Raw genomic sequence first — 24,605 nt, forward strand, 5'->3', positions numbered from 1 at the left:
AGGGGTAGAGGTCACTGTGGTGACCCTTTTGGGCACCCAGGAAAGATTCCCAGGTAAAAGGAGGACTGAGGAAAAGCTGGAAAAGAGGCAAGTGTTAGCCTAGGATGTGTCAGTGGGCCATGCATTCATCTATAGGAAGGGCGGTTCCGCATGGAAGAGGCAGAGCGGACCTTCTCCCCTTGTCCACCCATGTCTCCTCACCCCTAGATGAGGAGCCCTGAGAGAGCTGGCAGGCTGTGGTCGGTGAGGGATGCAGATTTGGGGAAGAAGTTGAATAAGGGAGACGACCACAGAAGGACAGTCCAATTAGGGCGCTGGGGCCTGAGATCCCTGGACCACCTGTGGCAGGGCCTGATGACCCAGGAGTCTAGCCCTCCAGATGAACTGGCTGGTTCCACACACAGGTCAAGTGGATGTGCTGGGAGAACATCCTAAACCTGTAACGGAAATTAGGGGGCCAGGAGCCCACAGAAATCACACACTGGGTGAGCTCAAGTGTTCGGAGACTGAGAGGTAGCAGTTGTCCACTGTCAGGTTCCGAAAATAGACATGGCCTTGCATATGTCATTTATCCTTCTGATGCTCTGGTGAATGAAGGTGTTGATGAGCTTGCAGACTCTGGAGACCATTCCCCTATGCTACATTATCACGTCACAATAGTGGCTGGACCCACCTGAGATTCTGCACCTTAGGTAATCAGACGGCTTCTGTATAAGTCCTGGGCCTGGGGGAAACAGTCTGATGTAGCAGCAGACACAGGAGGGTCGCCATCAGAGCCATGTTTTCTGTGAAGTGGGGATCAGTCCTTTTCCCTGAAGTACCTAGCACATAGGTGTTCTCAGTAAGCGTTATGTTAGCTTACTAAGAAGACTGGTCTCATTTTAAGAGAAATTAACAAATGTAAAAAATAAATAAATAAACCTATTAACTAGGTTTAATATTTATCAAACTATTAACTATTTAATAATTATTTAACTATTAATTTCTGTTATCTTCAGTCGCTTAAATCTGATTTTTCTCTTCTTTCCGTTACTGCAGTCTCCCTTTTTCACACAGGGAAACAACCCAAGACTCAGAGTTCTCCGCGGAGGAATGCAAAGAACACAGGAAGTCAGTACTCCCAGAAACGGTCTTTGCTGGCGCGCTCACACCCAACTCCATCCCGCCCCCGTCCCGCCCCGTCCCGCCCCGCCCCGCCCCGCCCCGCCCCACCCCGCCCCACCCTCTTGATTTCTGGCGCCGGTGACCAGGCCCAACGCAGCCTTCAAGTCGGCCCAAACACGATTTCCGCCTCAAGGATTATTTATATAACCATTGCTTATTGGCTGCTGGCAAACACTCGCTCTTCTGGTTGGCTGAAACTGTCGGGAGAAGTTCTGCGAAGGCTGCTCCTCGCGGCTTTGGGACTGAGGGTCACAGGCACCTATATTTCCGTTTCCGGTTCGCCTCCGGAGCCATGGCGGCGGCACTGAAGTGTCAACTGACGTTAGGAAGATGGTGCCCCGGCCTTGGAGTAGCTCCCCAAGCCCGGGTGAGTGCTTACATTCCCTGCTGTCGGAGAGACTCTGGATCTGCAGAGACATCTCCGCGCAGAGGAGGAGCGCTCCTGGCAGCCCCCACCCTAGCGAGCGCCAACAACTTTCCTTTCTGCCAGGAAATCAACCTACCTTTCTCTGCCTGCAGGCGCTCGCCGCCCTAGTACCTGGAGTGACCCAGGTAGATAACAAGTCCGGTTTCCTGCAGAAGAGACCTCATCGCCAGCACCCTGGCATCCTAAAGCTGCCGCACGTGCGGCTGCCACAGGCACTGGCTAACGGTGCCCGGTTACTGTTACTTGGTGAGTAACGGCGGGAAAGCGAGAAGAAACGGGACTGGACCTGCATGCAAGTGATTCCGCTTTTCATGTTTGACCCATAGAGAGCGCTGGGCCCGCTATGGAGAATCAGGTGCAAACACTGACCAGTTATCTCTGGAGCAGACATTTGCCTGTAGAGCCAGAGGAGTTGCAAAGACGGGCTAGGCATCTTGAGAAAAAATTCCTGGAAAACCCAGGTAGGACTTAAGAATAATTAAAAAGTAGGCGAGATTGAAATATCGGTTAGAAATGAAGAGTAAGAAATAATTTTACAGTCTCTCAAACAGATACTGAAGTCTCTTATTTGACTTTCTAACCAGAGCAGCAGTTGTTACAATGATGCCTTACTAAAAGAAGGTAGATTATTTTAGAGATTGCTTAGGTAAGGGTCAGAATGTCCCAGTGTACTGTTTTTTGTTTGTTTGTTTTGTTTTTTCGTTTTTGCTTTGAAACAGAGTCTTGCTCTGTCACCCAGGCTGAAGTGTAATGGCTCGATCTCGGCTCACTGCACGGCTCACTGCAACCTCCACCTTCCGGGTTTAAGTGATTTTCCTGCCTCAGCCTCTTCAGTAGCTGGGATTACAGGCGTGCACCACCACACCCGGCTAACTTGTATTTTTAGTAGAGATGGGGTTTCATCATGGTGGCCAGGCTAGTCTCGAACTTCTGACCTCAGGTGATCCCCCCACCTTGGCCTCCCAAAGTGCTAGGATTACAGGCATGAACCACCGCGCCTGGCCACCAATATACTGTTAAAATCTAGATTTTTTTTTTTTTTCCTGCAAGTCCACTGGATTAGGACCTTCTAAGTTTTTATTCAGGTAAAATAAAGTCCCTGGATGGTCCCTGCCCAGTACTGAAACCCTCTTTTGGGATAAGAGGGTAAATATAATTCATTAAGTTAGTTTCATGATTGTGAGCTCCTTGACACTTTATTCATCCTGCATTCCCTGCACACCTCACAGTACCTGGCTCACAGTAGGTGATCAGTAGATACTTGCTAAATAGTACTGAACTGAACAGTCATGAGACCTAGATTTTCAGATTTCTTTCCTCTCCATAGGAATAGTGGAGATCATCAAAACCTTAAATTTTGGAGAAGTGAAGGAATCCAAAAAAATAATGTCCTTGGCCTACCCTTTAAAAAAAAAATTTTTTTTTTTTTTTTTTGAGGCAGAGTCTTGCTCTGTTGCCTAGGCTATAGTGCAGTGGCGCGATCTCAGCTCACCACAACCTCTGCCTCCCGGTTTCAAGTGATTCTCCTGCCTCAGCTTCCCAAGTAGCTGGCAATACAGGTGCACGCCACCACGCCCGGCTAATTTTTGTATTTTTCGTAGAGAGTGGTTTTCACCATGTTGGTCAGGCTGTTCTCGAACTCCTGACCTCATGATCCGCCTGCCTCAGCCTCCCAAAGTGCTGGACTTACAGGCGTGAGCCACCGCACCCAGCTTACCCTTTAAATTTTTATCACACTTTCCTTTAATGTAAAACAAACCTGTGGGACAGGATTGGTTAAGCTGAATAAACCATTCTTATAAGCAAAATGCTACCTGATACAATCTGTTAGTGGTAGTTGTTACTGTTAATTCTTGCCTGAAACTTTTCTCTAGGTTTGTCGTCTCTCTTGAGCTTTAAGGCTTTTCTTAGGTGGAGTCGGGGAGGACTGGGTGGGCAGTATATTCAGATATTGGATCTGAGCCCTGTTCTCCCTAGGTCCTGACTTCCAGTCCTTGTTCTCACCATAGACTTATCTCAGACAGAGGAGAAAGTTCGTGGAGCAGTGCTACATGCACTACGTAAAACTACCTACCATTGGCAAGAACTGAGGTAAGGGGGCCTAGAAGAGGTGCACAAGAAAGAAAAGGCAGACTTTAGAAAGAGAGTTGGGGGAGTACAATTACACAATCAATTTAGTATTTTCTTTTACATCACCTGACCTTAAAAGGATCAATTTAGTATTTGCAAAAGCTAAAGTACGAAGTTTCAAGCACTGAAATTTGAAAATTTAGTGTTTGTAAGTCTCCCCGGGACCCTTTTGTATTGGGGAGTGAAAGGCCTGAGCTGGAAGAGCCCTTTCCAAGATGTCATTTTCTAAATCTAGAAGGTAACTGTGGGATTAAGGTTATTTACTAGTATGTATGACTCTCTAATTTTAATGGCAGCTACACTGAGGGACTGAGCCTGGTGTATATGGCAGCAAGACTGGATGGTGGCTTTGCAGCAGTCTCCAGAGCATTCCATGAGGTGAAAGTCCCTTAACTTCCAACCTGAACTTTTTGACCATCAGTTCCCTATTCATAAAGTAGTTTTCTAGGATGGGGATTCTTGGGACATTGCGTATGCATTTTTTTTTTTTTTTTAAGAGGATCTCCACTGGACACAGTGGGCTCCTGCCTGCAGTCCCAACTGTTTGGGAGGCTGAGGCAGGAGGATTGCTTGAGCCAGTTTGAGGCTGCAGTGAGCTGTGATCTCCACTGTACTCCAGCCTGGTGACAGAGTGAGACCTCATCTCTTAAAAAAATACAAAATAAAGACATTCTCTTTATCCTGTGAAAGCTTTCTGTGACCCAAGAAAGGTTTAGAATCACTATTTTAGGAGATTCTTATCCCATAAGGTATTTATATCGAATCTCAAAAGGCATTCACATCTCACATCCTCTGTGATAGCCTCCTAATTCATATTTCTCAAGGTCCTAAATAAGTATCTAATTACCCTACTGTGGTATTTTGTATATTTCTTCAGATCCGGGCTCGAAATCCAGCATTTCAGCCACAAACTTTGATGGACTTTGGCTCAGGTACTGGTTCTGTCACCTGGTGAGTAACTTTCTTCAGCCCTGTCTTGGTCAATTTTAGCTCTAGAAAGCCATACTTACACCACTCCAAAATTAACAGACTGGAAAACCACAGGGAGAATAGGCAAGTTGGGAATCTGTAATGTTTCTTCCATCAGATTAGGCAAGGCAGAAGAAGGTATATGGATTGGGGCCAGAACTTAAAGAAATGTCAAGTGAGAAAAGGCGCATGTTTAGAAAAATTGAAAAGGAATTATCAATCAAAGTTCTTTTGCCTACACATAGTATTTTGAGTCTACCTTTTTTTTTTTCTTTTTTGAGACGGTGTCTCGCTCTGTTGCCCAGGCTGGAGTGCGGTGGCACAATCTCGGCTCACTGCAGCCTCCACTCCCGGGTTCAAGCGATTCTCCTTCCTCACCCTCCCGAATAGCTGGGACTACAGGTGCCCGCCACCACACCCAGCTAATTTTTGTATTTTTAGTAGAGATGGGGTTTCACCATATTGGCCAGGTTGGTCTCTAACTCCTGACCTTGTGATCCGCCGCCTCGGCCTCCCAAAGTGCTGGGATTACAGGTGCAAGCCACTGCGCCCAGCTGAGTCTACCTTTTTTTTTTTAGGAGTTGTAAATAAAACAAGAAAATAACACTATTAGTTATTTTATTACTAACTGTACAACTATTTTAACATAACACTGTCTTTTCCCAGGGGTGGGGTTGGGTGTAAATGGGTCTTTTGTAGAGATGACTCTTGGTCATGGGAATTGGTGATTTATAATAATTTTGCCATCTTAGGGCTGCTCACAGTATTTGGGGCCAGAGCCTACGTGAATATATGTGTGTGGACAGATCAGCTGCCATGTTGGTTTTGGCAGAAAAACTACTGAAAGGTGAGTGCAAGAGCACTTCCAAAGTTGAGGGAGTTAAGAAAGCAAAGGGGTACTAGCAAAAGTGTTTTACTGGGAAGTAGAGAAGAGGGTAAAAATTAAGATGAATCTGGTTTACTTTTAAAGTTATAGTTAAGCAAAGGGTGGTATTAGAGGTTTCTGCTGGACTGAGGATGGGTTGGGTAAGAATCAAAGGACAGGAGGCCTAATATTCTCCCTGCCCTTTTTTTTTTTTTCTTTTTTTTTTTTAATTAGAGGTAGGGTCTCCATATGTTACCCAGGCGGGTCTCAAACTCCTGGCCTCAAGCTATCCTCCCACTTCAGCCTCTAGGATAGCTGGGATTACAGGCACGCACCGCCATACCTGGCTTATCCCTGCCCTTTTTGATATACACTTTCCCTATTCTTGGGGCCATGTTTCTTATCTGGATATCTCTTCAGTTTATACCTAACTTCCTACACACTCACAGACGCCTCTTCTTTTCTCTGCAGGTGGTTCAGAATCTGGGGAGCCTTATATTCCAGGTGTCTTTTTCAGACAGTTTCTACCTGTATCACCCAAGGCAAGTGGCAGTGTTTAGAATATTCTAAATGTGGAATGTGGCAGATGGAAAACTGTGGCTTGAGCTTTGCAGCCCAGCACTGAGTGTTAGAAGATAAAAGAAATTTAGCGGCTAGGACTTTGTTGTATTTTGGGATGCAAAGATGTTGAGTCTGTTATGTTCCTTGCCTTGGTCCTCAGGTGCAGTTTGATGTAGTAGTGTCAGCCTTTTCCTTAAGTGAACTGCCCAGCAAGGCTGACCGCACTGAGGTAGTTCAAACCTTATGGCGTAAGACAGGTCATTTCCTGGTGAGTTAAAATTCCTTGTTCTCCTTAAGTCTTAAAGCAGCTTCATGGATTTCATGCCTTTGCTTCTCTCATTGTCTTTATTCTTCACCATTTTTCTCCTTTATGGGTTTCTTTATCCCTCTTTGAGGGTCTTCATCCTGATTATATAATACCTATTTCTTTTTAGGACTCCTTCTCCCTCTATGATTGCTCTTACAGAGCTACTGACATTTATACTTTCATGTAATTTAAGTCTTCTGCATATTTTCCCCTTTTGTGAACAGGTACTGGTGGAGAATGGAACAAAAGCTGGGCACAGCCTTCTCATGGATGCCAGGGATCTGGTCCTTAAGGTAAGGCTTCTTCCCTCACTCCCCCACCCATATGTCACCAATTACTGTTACACTCTTGAAAACTAAAGAGACTGTCATATATTGACAAGGGTGACTCTCAGGGAACTGGGCATATAAAGTCATTATGATACAGAGCAGTGGTTGGCCTGTGGATCAAATCCGACCTGCCACCTGTTTTTATATAAGCCATGCTTATTTGTGCCTCTGTTGTCTGTGACTGCTTTCACACTACAAACAGCAGAGTTGAGTAGTTGGGACAGAGATAGATTTTGCCTACTCTCTGGCCCTTTAAAAGAAACTTTGCGGACTCCTAATGTAGGGCATTGCTGAGCTAAGAACCTTGTCACGGGGGGAGAGTATGAGCCAGTGTATAATCATAAATTTAATTGTCCTGGAGTGGGATTTTTTTGAGAGTGGAGGTTGCTGACAAGGGAGAGCACCGTACTATGTGCCAAGTTCTTGCCTTTCTCCTGCAGCAAAGAGAAAGTTCTTTGTTTGGAGTATTAAAGATGCAGCCAGCTTAACTCAAAGGACATAGTTAATCGTTATTAGAATTGAATGTTAAAGGAGTCCTCAGTTTACTGAGTGCAGAGATTGAATTATGAAAATAGACCCCTGGCCCAGCTTTATTTCTTTTATTTCCTTTGATTTTAGGGAAAAGAGAAGTCACCTTTGGACCCTCGACCTGGTTTTGTCTTTGCCCCGGTAATTATTACTTCTACCTGTCCCACCACACAGATCTGAACTTAGGCGTGGCTGGGAAAAGTAAGATGGTAAAGCTAAGCCACTCTCCACTACTTTGTGTTGCTATCCAGTTCCTACCTAATGATTCCTCTGGCTCCTCCTACCCACTGCTCCTGTCCTCCCTTCTCCTTGGCCCCTTTTGACTCTATTGTTCTCAGTTTTTAAGTTTTGTGGTTGATGGCTCTTTTGTCTTACCTCATTTTTTTATGTGTTCACAGTGTCCCCATGAACTCCCTTGTCCCCAGTTGACCAAGCTGGCCTGTAGCTTCTCACAGGCATACCATCCCATCCCCTTCAGCTGGGTAGGTACCTGGGGATATTGCAGCAGGAAGCAAACATCCTGGAAAAACAGGAAGAAAAAGAATCAGAGTTAGGAGGAGTTGGATAATTTGTAGAATAGCCTAGAGACTTTAGGGCCTACATGTATATGATTTATACATTGTAAAAAAGGACTGCAGGAATGGGGAAGAAGGGGCTTTACAAACTTTTTTCCCGTATCTTTTTCTTCTAAACAGTCTCTATGTTCCTTATCTTAGAACAAGAAACCAAAGGAAGAAAAGTTCTCTATGGTGATCCTTGCTCGGGGGTCTCCAGAGGAGGCTAATCGCTGGCCCCGTATCACTCAGCCTGTCCTTAAACGGCCTCGCCATGTGCATTGTCACTTGTGCTGTCCAGATGGGCATATGCAGCATGCTGTGATCACAGCCCGCCGGCACGGCAGGTATAGGGGATGTGACCAAAATTAGTGGGATGTGGCAAGAACCTGCAGCCCACATGAACATCTCGTTTCCATAGGGATTTGTATCGTTGTGCCCGTGTCAGCTCCTGGGGAGATCTTTTACCTGTGCTTATTCCATCTGCGCTTCCTCCATCTACTGCTCAAGATCCCTCTGAGAGTTGACAAGGATGTGTAACAAGTATTTTCTTCTATCGTGCCTGCCAGGGCTGAAGCTGCCTGGTATCCAGGAGGGGAATGCTGGTATCCCCATATGTCTGTGTTTGTTTGAGATTTTTAATAATAAATAATAAATTTTTAAAGAATGGAAGTGGATTTTGTGATTCTTAAAAAGTGTAGAAGCTGGGCACGGTGGCATGTGTCTGCATTTCCAGCCACTCAGGAAGCTGAGGCAACAGGATCATTTGAGCCCAGGTGTTAAGGCTGCAGTGAACTTTGATTGTACCACTGCACTCCAGCATAGGTAACAGAGCAAGACGTCCTCTCTTAAAAAAAAAAAAAACATGTAAAAGATATAGTTAATTATCCTGGCCTATCCCGTAATGAAGAGCTTCCTCAGATTTTTGGTGCCAGGCTTCCCACACAAATCTGAAGCTCGCCCTCTCCTATTGTGGCAGTTCAGAGCTCCATAAGCTTTTCGCTGTAATGATGAATGTGTAAGCTGATCATTAAAGCAGAAGTAGAAAAACCAGATTTCCATAAGCCCTTTGCTATAATGATGAATGTACAAGTTAAACATTAAAGCAGAAGCAAGAAAAATGGATAAGGAATTGGGGGAAGCTGGTGCCTGAGTACGAAAGCCGGAATACAAAAAAAGCAAGCCCTTTAAAGCCCCACCTATACTTTCTCTACCTCAGACCTAGCTGAGTGATAAAAGCATTCCCGCACATACAACCCATACCAGGACCAACTTAAGATTAAGAAACTTCTATCTGCGAGTACTCACTCACTATGGTGGGATCAGCTGCAAAGCGAGTGAACTGTCCCATGCTCATGTTGATGGTTTTCTAGATATTGCCAACATGTTAGCTCTTTCTGATGCCAATGAATTTCAAACGCGAACAGACACCCTTGATGTGGGTTTGCTAAGAACATAGAAGAACAGGAAGAAAAGTTGCCAGGTTCAGACATCCCAGAGAAAAAAAAGGATAAACAGCATTAGCAATCAGTGACTGATGATAATGCTGCAATAATGAGAATGGTTTTATTTCTAAATCAAATTATTTCTAAATAAAATCATTTATTGCTTTGTTTCTAAAAAAAAAAAAAGAAACTTCTATCTGCAGACCCCTAGTTTAGACTAATTGGGAAACATTCCCGCAGGTAGTCATAGAGCTTGAATTGTATATAAAAGCTAAAGAAAAGCTTGTAACTTCGAGTTGGTCTGGTGTGCTACTCCAACCTCCCTGTAATCAGTTGCAGAAATAAACTCCCTTCTTTCCCAGTCTGTCTGTCTGCATCTCATTATTGGACCACAAGAACAAGCAGCGGGACCAGTAACACTGTAAGAATCATCCAGTAACACTATAAGAATACTGCTTCTACCAGAGGCCAGGACTTCCCTAGGAAGATAATCTGGAGTAGCAAGGAAAGCTGCCTCCAGAGCTCTTGAGAACTGGCTCAACAGGTCTCAGGGTTGTTATGTGGGCCACCTGAATAGGGGAATCAGCAGCTGCCTGGCCTCTCTTACTAACGCCTTCCCTTCTGTTTTTCCCAGGGTCCCTCAGCTACCCTAGAGTACGTATGGCAAATGCCCCATACATTTCCATCAAGAGTGATCAGAACTGAATCTTCTACCCCCACCCCTCTATATCCAGGTAGAATCCTCCCATTTACTCAGTTCATTTCTGTTTTCCCCTAAGCCTTGCTGTTTCAGGGCTAGAGCAGCTTCCTTTGTCTTAAACCTTAAATGTCTTTTTTCCCACAGTTTTTACCAGGAAACAGGCACAGTCAGAAGTTGTAACAGTATAAATGTTGTAATACCAGAAATCTCAACTCATTCCTCTCAAAACTGGTCCCAATCAAAAGAGAAAGAAAAAAACAAATCAACTTACCACTAGACATTTCCATGCCTGGAGCTATTTTTCTGGGGCTACAGGAAAGGGTAGTTCCCTCATGTACTAGTTCCCACAGAGTAGCACCAGCACCACCTCTCAGCCCCACCTCTTTACCTCCAGGTGGCCCCAAATCTCCTCTGAAAGCGGATGGTTCAAGTATCAGCACTGCAACCTATAAGACTTGGGATGAGGTGGAGAGGGTATGGAAGGCTTAGATCAAATGTCCTGAGTGAGACAGGACCAGATTGTCCCCAGTACAAAATGGCTGGGAAGCAGCTACCATAGACTTTCCTGTTTTAGATTAGACTAACCCCAAGCACATGAACTAAGACTATCCGTAGCTCTTGGATTAGTCATGCCATTGAAGAGGAGGAGAAGACGCCACTGGGCTGTGCCTGGCAGGGAGTCTGGAGTTTCTGGTTTCCAAGCTCAGGAAGGCGTGAACCAGGGGAGGGGCATCCATGCAGGGGGAGGGCTAGAAGCTGGGGCAGGATCTGTCAGCTCTGCAATGCTGCACAAGCAGAAGCAACACAGAAAGAAGATACCAACAGCCTCCTGAAACTCAACGAGAGTGGACACTCCAGTGTTGACCACCTAAGATACCACTCCTGCTCCAAAGATTACAGCTCCCTTGTCATTCCGACTGCTGGGCTTACCCTACACCCCAGAGATGGAGCAACTACTAGGAATAAAACTTGGCTGCCTGTTTGCCCTGTTGGCTCTCACTCTGGGCTGTGGCCTTACTCCCATCTGCTTCAAATGGTTCCAGATTGATGCAGCCAGAGGTATAGCCCTACCCCATCTTTGTTCCATAGCCTGAGTCTCACCTCAACCCTGTCCTGATACCTTGCTCTGATTCTCTCACCATCCCCAACCTTGGGATATTGAGTGCTGCCTGCTGCTCTTTACTCGCCTTTGTCTGTCTCCTTGGTGTCAAGTGGGTTGTAACTTCTGCTTTTTATTAGGTCATCACCGGCGAGTCCTCAGACTCCTGGGCTGTATTTCTGCTGGTGTTTTCCTGGGAGCAGGGTTCATGCATATGACTGCTGAAGCCCTGGAGGAAATTGAATCACAGATTCAGAAGTTCATGGTGCAGGTGAGAGCAGAGATCTCAAGCCGCAGGTCTATGAGGCCAAAACGATAAACAGGACAAAGGGAAGAGAGTGGGAAAGTGATGGAGCCAAGGACATGGGTGGAACAACAGGGAAAATGACAACTCTTGTGTGGGATGGTGAAAGCAAATCAGATTAGGCTTTAAGGAAAACAGAATTGCTGAAGGGACAGGGCAGGAAGCTGTGCTGCTCCATCCCACATCTAATTTCTGCTGCTTTCTTCTTAGAACAGATCAGCAAGTGAGAGAAATTCTTCTGGTGATGCTGATTCAATTCATGTAAGTACCTCCCACCATCCCCTATCTGGAGGGTGAGGAGAACCAGAGAGGCCTTTCATATCCAGACCCTTTTGAGAGGACTACATGAGGAGTACCAAGAATCCCTTCCGCTCCCTAGCTCAGACATTGTAGAGGAAAAGAGGAGCAAACCCAATCCTTTTGAGTTTATAGAACCCCAGGGAAAGCTCTTGTTTTACTCTTTCATTCTTTCCCTGGATCCTCTGATATACCTCACATCATTTGCCTGTGTTTTTAACTCTATTGAGATTCTGTCCCTTAGTCCCTCTGGCAGTCTTTTGTTGTTGTTTTTCGTTTGTTTGTTGAGATGAAATCTCTCTGTCGCCCAGACTGGAGTACAGTGGCACAATCTCGGCTCACTGCAACCTCTGCCTTCCGAGTTCTAGTGATTCTCCTGCCTCAGCCTCCTGAGTAGCTGGGATTACAGGCACGTGCCACCACACCTGGCTAGTTTTTGTATTTTTAGTAGAGACGGGGTTTCATCATGTTGGCCAGGCTGGTCTCAATCTCCTCACCTCAAGTTATCCGCCCACCTCAGTCTCCCAAAGTGCTAGGATTGCAGGCGTGAGCCACTGTGTCCGGCCCACTCTGGCATTCTTGTTGTTGCATGTCCATGTCTACTCTTGGCTTCATTTCCCCTACCCTTTTTTGTGTTCTGTTACCACATTTTCTCATTTCTTCAATCTCCCAATTCCACGTCCATCCAATGCATTGCCTACCCTTCCTTTTCATCTCACAGCCCTTCTTTTTGTTTCTAGATGGAGTATCCCTATGGAGAGCTCATCATCTCCCTGGGCTTCTTTTTTGTCTTCTTTTTGGAGTCGCTGGCATTGCAGTGCTGTCCTGGGGCTGCTGGAGGATCAACAGTGCAGGAGGAAGAATGGGGTGGGCCTCATATCTTCGAACTCCACAGCCACGGACATTTACCCTCACCCTCAAAGAGTCCCCTCCGGGCCCTTGTCCTCTTGCTGTCACTCTCCTTTCACTCAGTGTTTGAAGGGCTAGCTGTGGGGCTGCAGCCGACAGTAGCAGCTACCGTGCAGCTCTGTCTTGCTGTCCTGGCTCATAAGGGGCTTGTGGTGTTTGGTGTAGGAATGCGGCTAGTGCATTTAGGTACCAGCTCACGATGGGCAGTGTTCTCCATACTATTATTAGCTCTCATGTCCCCCATGGGCCTAGCCGTAGGACTGGCTGTGACTGGAGGGGACTCTGAAGGAGGGCGGGGCTTAGCCCAGGCTGTGTTAGAGGGTGTGGCAGCTGGTACCTTTCTGTATGTCACCTTCCTAGAAATTCTTCCACGGGAGCTAGCTAGTCCTGAGGCCCCTCTAGCTAAGTGGAGCTGTGTAGCTGCTGGTTTTGCCTTCATGGCCTTTATTGCCTTATGGGCCTGAGAGATTCCTGGCTTTTCTGATGGACCTATTTAGGATGACCTCTCTATCCCCAGGGAGACCTCCCAAATGGCTTTGGCCCTCAGACATTTCTTTACTGAGACTAAATAGCATTCAGTAGGACTGGACTGGACCCCAGGTTTCCTTTACACGAGATCCCATTTCTCACCCTGGACTAAGAAAAAGATATTTAGGTTGAGCAGCTATTAATTGGAGAATTGGTACAGAGACGCTCCAGATTTTATTCTTGTCCCATTTATGCTACTGTGTGTAATAAAATGCCCATTTTACCCTCCTTCAGCCATTCTGGATTTCATTTCTCCTGGTTGCCTAGAAGCTACCTGGCACAGGAAGTGGTGGAATAGGGAATGGGAAGGTTGAGTGTTGAATGCAGTATTTTATTCTGGAATTAGGGCCCCTAGCCATTCTGTCAGTTGCCAGCCACACCCCTAGGCATGGAGCCTTGCTAAAATTCCAACGACCCCCTCCCGCCTTACCCACTGTAGTTGAGAAAATGAGCCAGTTCCCAGCATTTACAAGGAAAGAAAGTTAAAAACTGAAATGATGTGGATCGATTATGTTCCTACACTTACCATAACCACCCCATTCCCAGTACCTACTATCAGCCACCCATAACATGTCCAGGCTAAATGGAGATCAGGCAAAATGGAGCCTATCTCCATTAGCTTCCTATTTTTTCACACTGAGCCCTGTGTGGCCTCAGAGACACTATTGCTCTTCTTTGAGCTTCTATCTCCTTCCAGCTGCCTTGTGTTGAGGGATTAAAAAGCAGTGTGCTTGGAGAGGTAGAAAAGTGTGAGAGGTAGAGAGAGTGTGCCAGGTATTAAAATAAATGCCTGGGGTGATTACTCGGCTCTTGCAGGACTTACTGGCTTCCCTCCTGCCTGCCTTACCAATTGTCTTTCCATCTAAGTAACCCCTACAATGTGTTGCTTCTCTTAAAAACTGCTGAGAACAAATACGAAAGCAGGTTAGCTGGAACTGGTAGGAACAGGATGGCTATTGCATAGCCCCCAACTCATGAGATGGAGGAATATTTCAAATTTAGTGGAGAAATGGGGAAAGAGAAAGTGTGCCCTGTGAGTTCAGTTACCCTCACAAGTTGGCCCTTTCTAATATTTTCAGCATGGAAGCCCAAGTAGCCTTAACATGGACATTCATTCTTCTTCTCAGTCTCTGTCTCCTTTCGATCCTGTTCCCCTTCCTACAAAGTAAGAAATACAAGCCTCCTCACAAGCCCAGTTTACACACCCAGAGATCAGTGAGAAGGCAAGCTTCAGGCAAAAATGATAGAGAGAGAGAGAGAGGATAGATATGTCTAACGCAGGAAATCATTTCCCTAAAGCACCATAGTATTGTGTTTTCCATTTGTATTAAATGCAGTCACATGTAATACACTCAGAACAGTTGTCCAGTGTGTAGTAGTTTCTACACTGAACAACGGCTATGTGCCAGGTACCAGTGTGGCAGGCCAGGTTTCACCAACACAGGCCTCCATCACATTTTCATCTCACAGCCCTTCTTTTTGTTTCTAGATGGAGTATCCCTGTCACCTGCTTATTTTGTTTCCAGTCAAGCAAAACAAGGGGCTTATCTCCCTCACAGATCAGCATATGAGATATGCTTCAGATATGTTTGCCTGTCAGACTCATAAACACAACAAGATATGCCAGCTGCAATGGAAGAGAAGCCCTGTTTCAGTTCGTGGATTACAGACCGCAACTGGTTAGGTTAAATATTAAAAGCTAAAAAAAAGCCAGTGCCTATACAAAGGCCGTAATGTAACAAAAGCCCATCAAGAGTTTTGATTAGACTTTTCCTGGCAAAACTTAAAGCATGACAAAATAACGAAGGAATTCTTAACAGGACCCATTTAGGATTAAACAAGTTTTACTGGGGGTCTGAAGAAACTCCCCAGGCCTCCACAAACAAGTTTACTGGGCATCTGAAGGAACTCTCCAAACCTCTGTGATTTAGCAGGAGACAAGATAAGGGTAACCACCCCAGCACCTAGACCCATTTAGATTAAGTACGCTTACTGAGGATCCAGAAGTAGGTCTTCCGAACTCAGACCTTAGTTATAGATTAAAAGAAGTTAATCACTTATGATTTTAGATGAATGCACCCCACTCACACATAGACATATAGCTTAGAAGGTATATAAGCTCTGAAAAACTTTGTAATTTTGAGTTGGTCTGGCGATAATTTCCAGGCCTTCTTCCTGTAACCGATTACAGAAATAAAAACTCTCTTTCTGCCCAGTTCATCTGCATCGCATTATTGGGCCACGAGAAGTAGCAGCATGACCCTCTGTTTGGTCTGGGAACAAAATTTGGTGAACCAGCCAGGAGATAAGGATAGTGCTGCATTCAATGGCCGGCAGCTTGCGATGAGACAGTCTTCAGGAGGATCCCAGCAGCTGTGGGGTGAGGTTTCCCCCTGGGACCCTCCAGAGGGCTGTTCCATGCGTAAATCTGCACATGCCTTTCACTACTGGCGAAGAACAGAGGTCAGGAGTGGACAGGCTCAAAGGGTGAGTTGACTGGATCATATGCCAGCAGCCTATTGTTTTCCTATCTGGGCTTGTTAAGCCATTTGTCCGGTACCACCAAGGGAAGCAATAGGGCTTGTTCATACACCTGCTTTGCATTTTGGTTGAGATCAGGTTTTGAGTTAGTTTTGAGTCTCTTTTGCCTGACTGCACTCCCCTTTGAAATCTGTCTCCACTTGTTTGTGTGTCTGTCTTGTTCCTTTTGATACCATGTAAACTTGAAAATGGGAAGTATTGGGTCCATTCCTGCTGGGAGGCCTCTGGGAAGGAGAAAGGTTATTTTAGAAGCTCGATGGTTGAGAGTCAGCTTAATCAAAAGCTACTATCCAAAATGTGTATGCGTATATGTGTGTGTGTGTGCATGTTTGTATTTAAAAGGCCTTCATGTTTTTGTTTATTTCTCACCTAGGACCTTGTTTTTTTGAGCAAAAGTTTTTTCTTCACAGTTGTCTGAATCCTGTTTTCTTCATTAATGGCTATTACAACAGAACCTACTCTGGGGTTTTTAAGAAAAAGTGTAATTTAGATGCTTAGAAATGTCTTTGTTTGGAAAAAAAAAATTAAGTGCACTGTAAAAGCATCAAATGGTCTAGCCTCATAATAATTCTCCCCTTTTGAAAACCCAGGATTCAGTGTGGGGTCTGCCCAGAGGTCAAAGATCCAGGTAAAAAATAGGAAAAGGAAGGCTTATGAATTTATAAAATGTACTTCTATTGGCATGCCTAATATGTCTAGGTATTTGTCTTGTGTACACCATGTTTCACTACTGAAAAATATAAAAGAGTTCTAGTTTACTGACTCAAAGCAAAAATAAAAGCAGTTACAAACTTTAACAGAAAAAAGGAAAGACTAGTCAAGTGCTTTTTCAAGTTTATGTGACTTAAGTAAAATCTTTAATAAATAAGCTAGCTTTAAAAATTATTGGTAAAGTAATATTAGAAATGTCTTAAGAGTTGCCAGCATACATTTTTGTTTGCATTTATTGATCAAGCAATTCCATACTTATCTCTGCCAAATACTATAAAGTGTCAAAATTTGGCATGGAGGCTACAAAACTATAACTCAGCCCAAAACAGAATGATCTTTGCTTGTGTAGTTTTTAAAAATAAAACATTAATATTGGTTTAATGAAGATAGCTACATCTTGAATTATTTAGTAAAATACTTTAACTTCTGATCTTGTGGCCTTAGGTAGTCTAGTCCACAGACATGAAGAAAGTTTGTTCTGGGAAAGGACTGCTTTCAAAGCTAAACTATAAACTAAGTTAATAAACAAGAATAGCTTGTAGATTAGAAGCAAAATGGAGTCAGGTCAGATCATTTTCACTGTCTCAGTTATAATTTTGCAATGGCAGCTTCAAAACTTTAAATGATGACTATTGCAGTTTTCATAAATAATCCATGTAAATGATTAAAATAATTAGATAAATGCAATTGGATAAATACTTGTAAATAACGTCAAAATTTAGAATATAAAATTATATTAAACAACAGATATCTCATTATTTGGATATTTTCCGATAACAATATATTGTAGGAAAACATTCTTTCTAAAGATTGTGTCTTTTTTAAAGGGTAACTAATTTTTGTCTAATTCAAAGCTCATTTAAAGATTATATACAAAACAAGGTAAAAGAAACCAGGGAATAAAAGAGATATAAAGAAAGCTATAAAAATAAATCGAGTTTTAAAGATTATTGGTAAAATAAAAATATCTTCAAAAATGTAAACCTTTGGTCCAAATTATGCAGGTCAAATATTAGGTTTGCGAAATGCTTTAGTCCATAAACTGCTTCTTTCACTTAAAAATTGTTCAATTTATTTTGGCGGATTAAATTCTAGATAAGGCCTGGGGACATGTGAAATTAGCCATGCCCCCTAGCTATGCAAAAAGGTATTAAAGAAAAGAGAATTTATATAAGAAAGGATCTTGTTCGTGCCACTGCACTCCAGCCTGGATGACAGAGCAAGATTCCATCTCAAAAAAAAAAAAAAAAAAGGATCTTGTATGGTACATTCTTGTCCTAAAGTAAAATAACTGCTTGTTTAAAGAGAAAGACGTTTAGGACAAGTCAGAAAGTCAAGACATGTCAGAGATTGTCTGTGTAAGTCATGAAAGTTTTTTTTTTTTTTTGAGATGGAGTCTCGCTCTGTCACTCAGGCTGGAGTGCAATGGCACTATCTCGGCTCACTGCAACCTCTGCCTCCCGGGTTCAAGTGATTCTCCTGCCCCAGCCTCCTGAGTAGCTGGGATTACAGGCACCCACCATCATGCCCAGCTAATGTTTGTATTTTTGTAGAGATGAGGTTTTACCATGTTGGCCAAGCTGGTCTTGAACTCCTGACCTCAGGTGATCTGGCCGCCTCAGCCTCCCAAAGTGCTGGGATTATGGGCATGAGCCACTGCACCTGGCCTGTGAAAGAATTTATGAAAGGGAATTTATGCAAGAAATGTTGTACAATTTAAAGGTGATTAGGCCTCCTAAATGCTTTATAAAATGCTACTGTGACTCTTAGCTATACAACTTGCCTGCTTTACAGCTAGGTAAGGCCTGGGACACGTGGAGTTAGATGCTGGAATAAGTCAGACCTTATCTGCGCTTCTGTCTAGGTCCTAGGCCCCACACCTAGTACACCATTAAAATCCCAAACTTACCAAGGTTTTCACCAAAAGTAAAGGTTGCTAAGAGTTAACGGTGTAACATGTATTTTAAGATTACTGAAGAAACAGTTTACATGCAAGGTGTGTAAGGAAAGTAAAATATACTTTTGGTAAAAGATTATAAGGAGGCATGAGAATGTGGATTTTTGCCGAGATTAAAAGGTTAAAGGATTGTTTTAGATTGGATACAATAAAGATTTAAGCAAGTTGTGGAAGGTTAATTGTAGAGGAAATTCTGTATGTAAAATATTGGCTAAAGTTAAAAGGGAATCATCCAGTTTTTTCTGTAAATCGAGCATTGAAATAAAAGCACAATGGGTTTCTCTTAGAGCACTAACTTGCTCTTTAACAAAAATTGTAAAGGGTTATAAAAAGTCTATAAAAATCTTACCTTGTGGTGAAACATTAAAATTGGGTAAACATGTCTATAAGGATTTATTAAGAGTTGGGTTTAACATCCATAGTACACTAATGTAAAGGTGAAGTTTGGCTTATTTGGTACGAAAATTAAACAGGAAGCATTGTCAAATATGAAATGGTGTTTGGCTTTCTTTGGGCTATATTTGTGTAAAAATGTTATTGGTATGTGTTCCAAAGTTATGGGACACTCCTGTAATTCTGCTATATCTTAGTGTACGTTATCAGTAATAATTATAATTGTTATGTTAAATTATTGTGTACTACAGACGTAACAGATTTCCTTGTCAGTTGTGTCTCTTTTTTTTTTTTTGGAGACAGTCTCACTCTGTCACCCAAGCTGTAGTGCAGTGGTGAGATCTTGGCTCACTGAAACCTCTGCCGCCCAGGTTGAAGCAATTCTCCTGCTTCAGCCTCCTGAGTAGCTGGAACTATAGGCACATGCCACCACGCCCAGCTAATTTTTGTATTTTTAGTAGAGACAGGGTTTCACCATGTTGGCCAGGCTGGTCTTGAACTCCTGACTTCATGATCCACCCACCTCAGCCTCCCAAAGTGCTGGGATTACAGGCGTGAGCCACCGCGGCTGGCTGTCAATTGTGTCTTTAACTATGGCTACCCTAAAAATTTTTATTATCCATAAGCAATTGTTGTCTTGTTTTCATCCTCTTTTGAAGGTGGTTTTATAATCACCTATAAAGCTCTAACAGGGCTGGGTGCGGTAGCTCACGCCTGTAATCCCAGCACTTTGGGAGGCCAAGGAGGTTGGATCACCTGAGATCAGAGTTCAAGACCAGCCTGGCCAACATGTTGAAACTCCGTCTCTACTAAAAATACAAAAATTAGCCAGGCATGATGGTGCATGCCTGTAGTCCCAGCTACTCAGGAGGCTGAGGCAGGAGAATAGCTCAAACTCAGGAGGCAGAGGTTGCAGGGAGCCGAGATCACACCACTGCACTCCAGCCTGGGTGACAGAGTAAGACTCCAGCTCAAAAAAAAAAAAAAAAAAAAAAAAGGCTGTACTAGGTGCTCTTGATTGCAGATTTCTGATAACTTTTGAATTGTGACATCAGAATAGAGGAAAAATGTTCAGGACTCTTGAAGAGCTAAAATGTTCATTAATATCAAGGAGGATAGGAATTAAATGCATGAACTGAACTAACAGGAGACTGGAGTGATCTTGTTGACATTTTGCTTACAATATTGCTAATCTTTTGTTTTGCTTTTCAAAGTCAAAGAAACTTTTCTTTTGAGCTATTGACAGCTTTTAACAATTTAGTATACTCCCATAAACAAAATTTAGAGCATACTTGTTTCTCTCTACCTGATTTTCTCCAGAATTTAGGAACTATCGTGAGTATTCTTAAGTTATGGCAATAGAGTTATTTGCATAAGTACAGTAAAAATCTGTTTTCTTTTGCAACAGGACACAATTGGAAAAGCTGGTTATTTTTACCAAGGCTTTGACTGGAATGATGCGCTTTCCTTTGAGGAATCAAACCTGACTTATGAACCCAATAAAGCCCTTGGGAAACTGGCCTCATATTTTGTGTACACAGTCCCTGTACAGGGTTTCTGACCTGTAGTAAGTAAAAAATGTCACTTTCTGACAGGCCAGGAACCCTAAGGCATCTTGGAACCTCAAGAGGAGAGGAATTCACCCAACTCATAGGTATTTGATGGTACAAATCCATGGCTGGGCTTGACCTTAAAAAGGTCTTATCTCAGATTCCTTCTATGGAACAAAGTTCCATGAAAGCCAGTTTAAAAGGCCTATGTGAAAAATAATTATTCTTGCTGCACTTTATGCAAATAATCTGGCCAAATATAATAAAGCAAACCGGTCTTATCATGATTTGTCTTTTAATAAAAATGGGAAACTGGAGAAAGAAAAATTGTTTCAAAACTATAGTACACCTGTTGTTAAATTCTAGCCTTGCCTGATGTTTTTCAGTTTTTATTATTTTCTACAGTTTGGATTAAATTCTAATTTTTCTGACTACAAGTCTGCAAATAATGTTTTCAATTTTTTCCTTTTGCTTTTCCTTTTTCCCCATCTTTCCTAACTGAAAACCATTGAAACCTAAGCTCTGCTTTCTTAAAGCCCTGTGAACTGAAGACTAGACAACTTACATTTCAGAAGAAAACAGCAGCAACCTATTTATATGTATTGCTGTTGTGTACTATTATGTTTCGTCGGGCACTGCCTCTAATCCCCCAAAACAGAGAGTGCTACTGGGAACAAATCGACTTCTTCCACTCCAGTGCTGCGTTCGGTGCCTCATAACGATGTCCCTCTCTCAGCAGGAAGTAACCAGAAAGATTGCAATGCCCCATCTCCCTACGATTCTCATGATAAATAAATATACAAGCATGATAGAATCATGCAGAAATTGACAGTGGGGATTGTGGCAGGCCAGGCTTCACTAACGCAGGCCTCCATCACAACTGTTTCAGTACTGACTGGGTAGTTAAGTTAAATATTAAAAGCTGGTGCCCTTATACAAAGGCTGTAATGTAACAAAAGCCCATCAAGAGTTTTGCTTAGGCCTTTCTTGGGCCTTAAAGCATGACAAAATAACGAAGGAATTCTTAACAGGACCCATTTAGGATTAAACAGGTTTTATTGGATGTCTGAAGAAATTTCCCAGGCCTCCACAAACAAGTTTATTGGAGGTCTGAAGGAACTCCCCAAACCTCTGTGATTTAGCAGGACACAAGATAAGGGTAATCATCCCAGCATCTAGACCCATTTAGATTAAGTAAACTTACTGAGGGTCCAGAAGTAGGTTTTCCAGACTCAGACCTTAGTTATAGATTAAAAGAAGTTAATCACTTATGTCTTTAGATGATGCACACTTACACATAGACATATAGCTTAGAAGGTATATAAGCTCTGAAAAACTTTGTAATTTTGAGTTCGTCTGGTGATCATTTCCAGGCCTTCTCCCTGTAACCGGTTACAGAGATAAAACTCTCTTTCTCCCGGAAATAAAGGGTATTCAATTAGGAAAAGAGGAAGTCAAATTGTCCCTGTTTGCAGATGACATGATTGTATATCTAGAAAACCCCATTGTCTCAGCCCAAAATCTCCTTAAGCTGATTAGCAACTTCAGCAAAGTATCAGGATACAAAATCAATGTACAAAAATCACAAGCATTCTTGTACACCAATCACAGACAAACAGAGAGCCAAATAATGAATGAACTCCCATTCACAATTGCTTCAAAGAGAATAAAATACCTAGGAATCCAACTTACAAGGGATGTGAAGGACCTCTTCAAGGAGAACTACAAACCACTGCTCAATGAAATAAAAGAGGATACAAACAAATGGAAGAACATTCCATGCTCATGGGTTGGAAGAATCAATATCGTGAAAATGGCCATACTGCCCAAGGTAATTTATAGATTCAATGCCATCCCCATCAAGATACCAATGACTTTCTTCACAGAATTGGAAAAAAATACTTTAAAGTTCATATGGAACCAAAAAAGAGCCCGCATCGCCAAGTCAATCCTAAGCTAAAAGAACAAAGCTGGAGGCATCATGCTACCTGACTTCAAACTGTACTACAAGGCTACAGTAAGCAAAACAGCATGGTACTGGTACCACAACAGAGACATAGATCAATGGAACAGAACAGAGCCCTCAGAAATGATGCCGCATATCTACAACTATCTGATCTTTGACAAACCTGACAAAAACAAGAAATGGGGAAAGGATTCCCTATTTAATAAATGGTGCTGGGAAAACTGGCTAGCCATAGGTAGAAAGCTGAAACTGGATCCCTTCCTTACACCTTATACAAAAATTAATTCAAGATGGATTAAAGACTTAAATGTTAGACCTAAAACCATTAAAATCCTGCAAGAAAACCTACGCAATACCATTCAGGACATAGGCGTGGGCAAGGACTTCACGTCTAAAACACCAAAAGCAATGGCAACAAAAGCCAAAATTGACAAATGGGATCTAATTAAACTAAACAACTTCTGCACAGCAAAAGAAACTACCATCAGAGTGAACAGGCAACCTACAGAATGGGAAAAAATTTTTGCAACCTACTCATCTGACAAAGGGCTGATATCCAGAATCTACAATGAACACAAACAAATTTACAAGAAAAAAACAAACAACCCCATCAAAAAGTGGGCGAAGGACATGAACAGACACTTCTCAAAAGAAGACATTTATGCAGCCAACAAACACATGAAAAAATGCTCATCATCACTGGCCATCAGAGAAATGCAAATCAAAACCTCAGTGAGATACCATCTCACACCAGTTAGAATGGCCATCATTAAAAAGTCAGGAAACAACAGGTGCTGGAGAGGATGTGGAGAAATAGGAACACTTTTACACTGTTGGTGGGACTGTAAACTAGTTCAACCATTGTGGAAGTCAGTGTGGTGATTCCTCAGGGATCTAGAGCTAGAAATACCATTTGACCCAGCCATCCCATTACTGGGTATATACCCAAAGGACTATAAATCATGCTGCTATCAAGACACATGCACACGTATGTTTATTGCAGCACTATTCACAATAGCAAAGAGTTGGAACCAACCCAAATGTCCAATAACAATAGACTGGATTAAGAAAATGTGGCACATATACACCATGGAATACTATGCAGCCATAAAAAATGATGAGTTCATGTCCTTTGTAGGGACATGGATGAAACTGGAAAACATCATTCTCAGTAAACTATAGCAAGGACAAAAAACCAAACACTGCATGTTCTCACTCATAGGTAGGAACTGAACAATGAGAACTCATGGACACAGGAAGGGGGACGTCACACTCCGGGGACTGTTGTGGGGTGGGGGGAGGGGGGAGGGACAGCATTAGGAGATATATCTAATGCTAAATGACGAGTTAATGGGTGCAGCACACCAACATGGCACATGGATACATATGTAACAAACCTGCACATTGTGCACATGTACCCTAAAACCTAAAGTATAATAAAAAAAAAAAAAGTCAAGGTTAAAAAAAAAAAAAAAACTCTCTTTCTCCCTAGTTCATCTGCATCTCGTTATTGGGCCACAGAAATAGCAGGCCGACCCTCAGTTTGGTCCAGGAACACTATAGTATTGCTTTCACATACACTATCATTGAGAATGACACCAAACCAGGTGCTTATTTAAAGAAAGAAGGAGACTGGGCATGGTGGCTCATGCCTGTAATCCCAGCACTTTGGGAGGCTGAGGCGGGCAGATCACTTGAGGTCAGGAGTTCAACCCCAGCTTGGCCAACATGGTGAAACCCTGTCTCCACTAAAAATACAAAAAGTAGCCAGGCATGGTGGCGTGTGCCTGTAGTCCCAGCTACTCCGGAGGCTGAGGCGGGAGAATCGCTTGAACCTGGGAGGTGGAGGTCACAGTGAGCCGAGATCACGCCACTGCACTCCATACTGGGCAACAGACAGAGTGAGACTCTGACTCAAAAAAAATAGAATAAAAATAAAATAACGAAAGGAGGGGATGACCCCCTGTGTATGGGATGCTAAATACCACACAGCTACACACTCCCATTTGTTGTCTCTAGTTCTAGTCCAAGACTACTTGAAACTCCTAGAAAGCAATAATTCCCTTAGGCAATCCACAATCCCTGGGGGCTTGGAATGTAAATGGATGAACAAATGCCTGAAGGTACCTGATTAACTCAGTATTTCATAACCTCAGTAGGTAGACATTATCTCCACAACAAGTCCAGGGAAACTGGCATTCAGAAAAGTTAAATAATTTGATCACATAGCTAGCTGAGTTTCAAGCCCATGTTTCTGTGATTCTAAGAAAACTTCAATGTATAGATTCTCTTCTCCCTCATTATCTTTTCTTTACCACATCCTCCCATCTCCCCAACCCATATGTTAGGATCCCAGAAGAAAGCAGATAGT

General features: G+C 43.0%; 2 protein-coding genes across 4 annotated transcripts; both read left to right on the top strand.

Annotated features, from left to right (window-relative positions):
- The first annotated feature begins 1,221 nt into the window (after positions 1-1,221).
- Positions 1,222-8,501, top strand: METTL17 (methyltransferase like 17). 2 transcript variants are annotated; one of them, XM_055289553.2, is made up of 14 exons: positions 1,222-1,531; positions 1,684-1,837; positions 1,918-2,052; positions 3,601-3,682; positions 4,018-4,099; positions 4,599-4,672; positions 5,443-5,537; positions 6,027-6,097; positions 6,277-6,384; positions 6,648-6,716; positions 7,371-7,421; positions 7,679-7,762; positions 7,997-8,181; positions 8,256-8,501. In XM_055289553.2, the coding sequence occupies exons 1-14, from the start codon at positions 1,457-1,459 to the stop codon at positions 8,359-8,361; spliced, it is 1,371 nt and encodes a 456-aa protein (XP_055145528.1). In that variant the 5' UTR covers positions 1,222-1,456; the 3' UTR covers positions 8,362-8,501. The 2 variants fall into 2 exon arrangements, with proteins under 2 accessions (XP_055145528.1, XP_055145529.1); XM_055289554.2 differs by having other exon boundaries at positions 1,375-1,531; positions 1,684-1,841; positions 1,922-2,052.
- Positions 8,502-9,311: 810 nt separating this feature from the next.
- On the top strand, positions 9,312-13,344 carry SLC39A2 (solute carrier family 39 member 2). Of its 2 annotated transcripts, XM_055289564.2 has the most exons (5): positions 9,312-10,013; positions 10,124-11,038; positions 11,219-11,349; positions 11,593-11,643; positions 12,420-13,344. In XM_055289564.2, exons 2-5 carry the CDS (start codon positions 10,924-10,926, stop codon positions 13,050-13,052), a joined length of 930 nt encoding a protein of 309 aa, XP_055145539.1. In that variant the 5' UTR covers positions 9,312-10,013; positions 10,124-10,923; the 3' UTR covers positions 13,053-13,344. The 2 variants fall into 2 exon arrangements, with proteins under 2 accessions (XP_055145539.1, XP_055145538.1); XM_055289563.2 differs by having other exon boundaries at positions 9,312-11,038.
- The last annotated feature ends 11,261 nt before the right edge of the window (positions 13,345-24,605 follow it).

This window comes from Symphalangus syndactylus, chromosome 8 (genome assembly GCF_028878055.3).
Source record: "Symphalangus syndactylus isolate Jambi chromosome 8, NHGRI_mSymSyn1-v2.1_pri, whole genome shotgun sequence".
Classification (NCBI taxonomy): Eukaryota; Metazoa; Chordata; class Mammalia; order Primates; family Hylobatidae; genus Symphalangus; species Symphalangus syndactylus.

Coding starts and splice junctions, on each gene's coding strand:
- METTL17 (XM_055289553.2), top strand. CDS start 1,457: ATGGCGGCGGCACTGAAGTGTCAACTGACGTTAGGAAGATGGTGCCCC. Junction 1,532..1,683: donor GAGTAGCTCCCCAAGCCCGG/GTGAGTGCTTAC, acceptor CTCTGCCTGCAG/GCGCTCGCCGCCCTAGTACC. Junction 4,673..5,442: donor GGTACTGGTTCTGTCACCTG/GTGAGTAACTTT, acceptor TTGCCATCTTAG/GGCTGCTCACAGTATTTGGG.
- SLC39A2 (XM_055289563.2), top strand. CDS start 10,924: ATGGAGCAACTACTAGGAATAAAACTTGGCTGCCTGTTTGCCCTGTTG. Junction 11,350..11,592: donor TTCAGAAGTTCATGGTGCAG/GTGAGAGCAGAG, acceptor CTTTCTTCTTAG/AACAGATCAGCAAGTGAGAG. Junction 11,644..12,419: donor GTGATGCTGATTCAATTCAT/GTAAGTACCTCC, acceptor TTTTGTTTCTAG/ATGGAGTATCCCTATGGAGA.